Consider the following 5,848-nt stretch of genomic DNA (forward strand, 5'->3'; position numbering starts at 1 on the left):
GGCAACACAAGTAAAGTGGTTAACCAGATGTGGAGCGTGGTGGGATGGATGTTTGCCAGTGACTGTGAAGAAAGTGGTTTGTAATCTGGAAACCATTAAAAATTTCTTGTGGCAGATTCTGTAGTGCTTGACTTACAATCCTGGATTTCCTACTTCTTAACTCTTTCTTCAGCCTTCCTTTCTCTAGCTGAAAAACGAGGATGGGAGAATGTTTCTTATCTTCCAAAAGGAGTCAATATGTGCCTTAAAAGAAAATAAGCATGAAATGTTTGAGAAGCTGCAAACCATTAAGAATGTTTTAATTCCTATTATATTACTGTGGTATTGACTAAAATTTGATTGCTTTGATAAACAGTAAATCACTTCAGGCTGCCCAGGTATCAGTGTCACTTTATGGATTATTTTATTATAGCTTGGTACAAAACTATCACTGTACCTTTCCTATTACCTGGACACAGTGCGGGTCAGGCAGCTGGCTTCCCTTTAAATTGGTGATATAGAAGCAATTACTTTGCAATAGCTCTGCCTCCTATGGCACTCGGTGCTGTCATTCTCAACTGCAGGGAGTCTTGGACCATCCACAGTCTTATCTGTCTTTGCACAAGACCCACATCAGAGATGCCTAGGCAGGAGCCAGACATGGGCCATGGGCCAAAATGATTTCAATGAGAACCCAGGTTCAGTTACAAAGTGCTTCCTGATTAGGTTGGGCAATGCGACAGCCCGCTTCTAGTGGGGATTTTTTTATTACGTGCTTGCCAGCCGGAAAAATATTTTTTCTTTATATTCTGCAAACAATGCACATTAAGTTTGTGCAGAGTGGCTATGAGGTGAAGCATGACATCTATGAGTGTGAAGAGGAACTGGAAATCACATCTCACGATCCATCTCTGATCTTAACATTTAGTGCCAAAACTAATTCATATGTTCACTTATATTTAAAATAGGTTATTTGGAACTCACCTGAACACACATTCACACACATAAAAATTCAATAACCTATGTCATCAAACTTTTTCCCACCACAAAATCTTATTATACTGTGGTTTATCCCCTATGGTTAAGTTGAATTTAATTGTCCAAGATTTTTAGTCACATTTTGAAGTCTTATCTTATCCACATTAGTGAAGTTTATCTTTTGTCTTTAGATGCATGCTAATCTGTAAAAAGTCAATATAATAAGTCTGTAGGCTGTTTTTCTAGATTTTCACTCCCCAGAAGGATGAAAGATTGCATGAGCTGAGTCAGGTATGATGCTGATTGTATCGGGAAGCTGTGCAGGAAAGAGACCTTCCCATTCAGCTTCCCACAAAGTGAGACCAAAGCTCTCAGCCTTCCTCGACTAGAGAATGTCTTGTTTCCTTCCAGCCTAAGTGTTCTGAAAGCCTCTGACACCTCCTCCTTGCTCCCCAATGGAGGTGATGTCCTGCCAAGAAGATGAGTGGAGTTTAATAAAATTCCCCAGGTCATGGGAGACAAGGAAGGGACTTTTGTTCCATGACTGGTTTCCGATTGCTATTACGTTCACCGATTGCCTTTGCGGACCCACTGTGAGGACAAGGGCCTTGAGAACAATCCAAGAGAGTATCTAGTTAGATTTTCATGAAATAAGGTCAACATGCTACTCTAATATGATAGCTATGCAGGCCGTGGATTTAGACATGTAAAAGGCCTGGCTATTAAAACTTCAGGGTTCTAACTGCTCCCACAGATAACAGAGAGAGAAAGGGGAGGCAGAGAAATCTGGGTGTTCTTCACCCCTCAAATTTAGGGGGCAGCTCTGGGCTCGCTGCAGACCAGAGCCGGCCTGTTGACATGGCCATGGTCACAACAGTGATCAGGAAGGTAAATGGTTCCAGAGGCTTGTGTGAGTCACCCTCCCCTTCCATGTTGCTGTCTGAGTGAAGCCGGAGTGGGTGCCGTCTTGCTACAGAAAGGATTCCAATCTCTAGGGCAGACTTCCCCATGGGCCCCTGACCCCGTCAGCCCGCAGCCTCTCCGGGCTGGGCCAGTGACCCCGGCGGAGGAGCCCCGGCGAGGGCAGGCTGGGCCCCCCGTCCGCAGGCACCGGGCGCGGGAGCAGGGCCGCGTCTCCGGGGCGCAGGGGGCAGGCTGGGCCCCCGTCCGCAGCGCCGTCGGGGGGAGCAGGGCCGCGTCTCCGGGGCTCAGGGGTCAGGCTGGGTCCCGTCCGCAGCGCCGTCGGGGGGAGCAGGGCCGGTCTCTAGGGCGCAGGGGGCAGGCTGGGTCCCGTCCGCAGCGCCGTCGGGGGGAGCAGGGCCGGTCTCTAGGGCGCAGGGGGCAGGCTGGGTCCCGTCCGCAGCGCCGTCGGGGGGAGCAGGGCCGGTCTCTAGGGCGCAGGGGGCAGGCTGGGTCCCGTCCGCAGCGCCGTCGGGGGGAGCAGGGCCGGGTCTCCAGGGCGCAGGGGCGCAGGGGCCAGGCTGGGCCCCCCGTCCGCAGGCACCGGGCGCGGGAGCAGGGCCGCGTCTCCGGGGCGCAGGGGGCAGGCTGGGCCCCCGTCCGCAGCGCCGTCGGGGGGAGCAGGGCCGGGTCTCCAGGGCGCAGGGGGCAGGCTGGGCCCCCAGTCCACAGCGCCGTCGGGGGGAGCAGGGCCGGGTCTCCAGGGCGCAGGGGCCAGGCTGCAGAGTTACAGGGTCGGGTTCCAGCCGCCGGCCGGCTTGGGAGCCTGTTCCCGCCGCGGACGTGCAGAGGGAGCGCAGGCATTTCCACCGCACCGTCTGGGCTTCTACAGAGGTTCAAAGGGTCATGAACCAACGTGTGAAACCCAGACCGCCCCCTGCAAGGAGCAGAGCAGGCTCCCGGTGCAGCCGGCCCCAATCGCGGCCCCTACTTCTTGGGTAATAATAATAATAATAACAACAACAACAACAACATATCAGGGATTAGGAAGACCATAAACTTTTCCAGAGTCAGACCTCCCGCTGCTTTGGTTCCAGTCTTCCCCTTTGGATGGAGATGGGGCACCTCCGAGGGCGCTCTGTTCCCCAGAAGCTGCCCGAGGATGACACCCCGCAGAACTGCCCCACCCCCCGCGGGAGCAGCCCCCCAGCCCCGCCCGCGCCCGCGCGCTCCGGACCCGGGCGCCTCCTCCCGCCCCCCGCCCCCCCGCCGGCAGGGAATTTCCCGAGCATCCCACGGCCGAGCTTCCTGCCCGAGCAAGGGGCGAAGGCCGATATAAGGGATGCGCGGGCCCGGGGCCTGCACAGCGCCCGGACCTTCACCCCGCGCCTCCTCCTCGCCGAGCCCGCCGCCTCTCCGCCGCCATGAGTCCCCCGCCAGGAAGCGCCGCCCGCGTCCCCAGCCCTGCGGGGCGGCTGCGCGCTCTGCTCGCGCTGCTGCTGCTGCTGCTGACGGCGCCCGGGGCCCGCGGTGAGCGCTCCCGGCCCGCGGGCCGCCCCCGCCCTCGCCCCCGCCCCCGCCCCGCAGCCGGGGCGCGCAGGGTCCCGCGCGCGCTGCCGGGGGCGCTTCCCGCGCCCGCCTCTAACTGTCTCCCTTTCGCCGCAGCCGGTCCCTCCGCGGTCGTGGTAGCCGGAGAGCTGCGCTGCGTGTGCCTCACCCTCACGCCCAAGGTCCACCCCAAAATGATCGGCAGCCTGGAGATGGTCCCCGCCGGGCCGCAGTGCCCCAGGGTGGAGATGATGTGAGTGTGCGCCCGGCCGGGCCTGGGTCGCACCCGAGGCCAGCGCGCCTGCATCTCCTTTCTTTTCTCCCGCAGAGCCACCTTGAAGAACGGGAAGCAAGTGTGTCTGGACACTGAAGCGCCTTTGATCAAGAAAATCATCCAGAAAATGCTGGACAGGTACCTGCGACTTTGATCTTCCCGGGCTTCACCTCCCTTGGAGTGGAGCCAAGGCCCTTGATTCCGTGCGTGGGCCCGGCTACCACCTCCAGCCCATTCTTTAAAAAAGGTTGCTCAGGACCCAAGGGAAAGCTGTTCAGAACGTCCGGGGAAGGCCTTGAGCACCCATCTTCCCCGGGACCCGTGACTAAGGCGCACGGGTTTGCGAGTATAGTCCCGAGCCCGCCCTCCGCTCTTTACTGATCTTAAGCTCGGTGGTTTGAAAACGAGTTGGTGTGCACAGGAGTGTGGAAATTTGGTTAAACGGATGTAATTTTTTTTCTCAACAGTGGAAAGCAGAAAAACTAAGGGAAAGGATCGTGCCCTGGAAAAACTGCCCAGTTCTGCAGCGGAGCAGTTTTCTGGGGTCTCTGTCCCAGCGGAGACGAAACGCAGAGGCCGGTTTTCTCCGAGGCGTTGGGGTTCCTCCTGAATTCTCCACTGGGAGATGCCTGGGAGAAGGGACCTAGGGTTGCCCGGCGGCTTTCTGCTCAGCTTACGAAGTGTGTTACATAGTATTTACTGCTACTTAATTGCTGCTATTTTATCTGCTGTGCTATTGAAACCTTTGGTAATTGACTAAACAGTGAGTCAGAAATCACTCACTGGTGGTTATTCTTTCAAGGTGACTAGTTTCTTTCTAGAATATGTTCCCTAGAACGTTACTGAAAAGGCTGTGGGTTTAATAGGTGACTGATATTTTTTTGGAATGCTATATATGAAGAGAAACTGTTACCCCTCCCTTCCCATGAAATTGTAGTTATTTTAGTATTATTTCTTGAGGAGTAGCTTAGAGAATTTCCCTACTCTTTACCCTGGGATCCTGTTTCAGTTATATTGCGTTGGAAAGCTGGGCACATCATACAGCTATGCATGTAGAATATATTCCCTTATTTAGAATTTTGAAATGTTTAAATTCTATAAGGAGTAATATATTATTTTCCTACACCTTTAGACATTTGATGTCTTCTTAGTATGGCATAATGTCATGACCTACTCATTAAGCTTTGACTTTTATATTGTATTTATTAACTATTTTATTAGGAGTACTAGGATTTTAATCACTAAATATTTGCTTAGGTAAACTCCTTATTTCTAGTTTTTGTATAAATACATTATTTTAGTTTTCTTAAGAATAAGGCAATCTTAATGATCTGTACTCTGATATTTTTGAAAATATATGTGAGCTATTTGAATATAAACTCATCACTTTGTTTTTGTTTTTAAAATGCACAGCACTGCTAAGATTTATAGATGCTTATGTTATATCTTTTAAGGATTTGACCATTTTGTTATAAAGAATCACAGATGCATCACATTTACTATGTTAAAATTGTACTTTTTAACTGTGTATTTCATTGGCTTATAGCACTTTTCATTCTTTGGAAAAAAATAAAAGATTTAAAAAATTTACTCACATTGCTTCTTCCTTCTTATACTGTTATAAAAATAGTATTTTTCTTTAATTCTACCTTATTTTGAAAATTAACTGCTCTCTGTCTAGAAGGAAGGACCCTTATTTCCCAAAGCCATTGCCTTAGTTCAGCCTTTCCAGTTACCCCTTCGATAGGACCAATGCCCTCTGGGTTCTTCAGAAAACACTAATAGGTGAGACTTCCTTACCTTAGAGCCTCGACTGGCTTCCTACTCCCCAGGCATGAAATAAGTCGGGAATCACGGCAAATCACATGCAGTCTCGTCCAACTCCCGGTTCCTCCTTCAGCCTCACTTTTCCTTCCCATCTTTGCAGGCAGGTGTTTAGTTCTTCCCCGGATCTGTGCGTTTGCGTTTGCATTTGCGAGGGCCTAGATCTGCCAGTGGCTTTCTGCTTCTGCCTCCAGGAGGAAGCTTACGCATCCTCCTGCACTCAGCTCGAACAATACCTCCTTCACAAAGTTTTCCTTGACACTCCTCACAGAATGCACGGTTTCTATTTTGACGTTTCCATAGCATCTTTTAGATACTTGAACTTATTTCAACGGCAAATACTGC

General features: G+C 51.7%; 1 protein-coding gene across 1 annotated transcript; it reads left to right on the forward strand.

The window, feature by feature from the left end:
- The first annotated feature begins 3,173 nt into the window (after nt 1–3,173).
- LOC308560874 (alveolar macrophage chemotactic factor-like) lies at nt 3,174–5,269 on the forward strand. The gene is made up of 4 exons (XM_081145224.1): nt 3,174–3,387; nt 3,523–3,658; nt 3,734–3,817; nt 4,147–5,269. Exons 1-4 carry the CDS (start codon nt 3,282–3,284, stop codon nt 4,163–4,165), a joined length of 345 nt encoding a protein of 114 aa, XP_081001350.1. The 5' UTR covers nt 3,174–3,281; the 3' UTR covers nt 4,166–5,269.
- Nucleotides 5,270–5,848: the final 579 nt, after the last annotated feature.

The sequence above is a fragment of the Miniopterus schreibersii genome (assembly GCF_964146895.1).
Source record: "Miniopterus schreibersii genome assembly, chromosome: 1".
NCBI lineage: Eukaryota > Metazoa > Chordata > Mammalia > Chiroptera > Miniopteridae > Miniopterus > Miniopterus schreibersii.

What these genes read in the sequence shown, in the direction of transcription:
- LOC308560874 (XM_081145224.1), top strand. Translation starts at nt 3,282, where the DNA reads ATGAGTCCCCCGCCAGGAAGCGCCGCCCGCGTCCCCAGCCCTGCGGGG. An exon ending in GACGGCGCCCGGGGCCCGCG is followed by an intron (nt 3,388 to 3,522) that starts GTGAGCGCTCCC and finishes CTTTCGCCGCAG; the next exon opens with CCGGTCCCTCCGCGGTCGTG. An exon ending in TGCCCCAGGGTGGAGATGAT is followed by an intron (nt 3,659 to 3,733) that starts GTGAGTGTGCGC and finishes TTTCTCCCGCAG; the next exon opens with AGCCACCTTGAAGAACGGGA.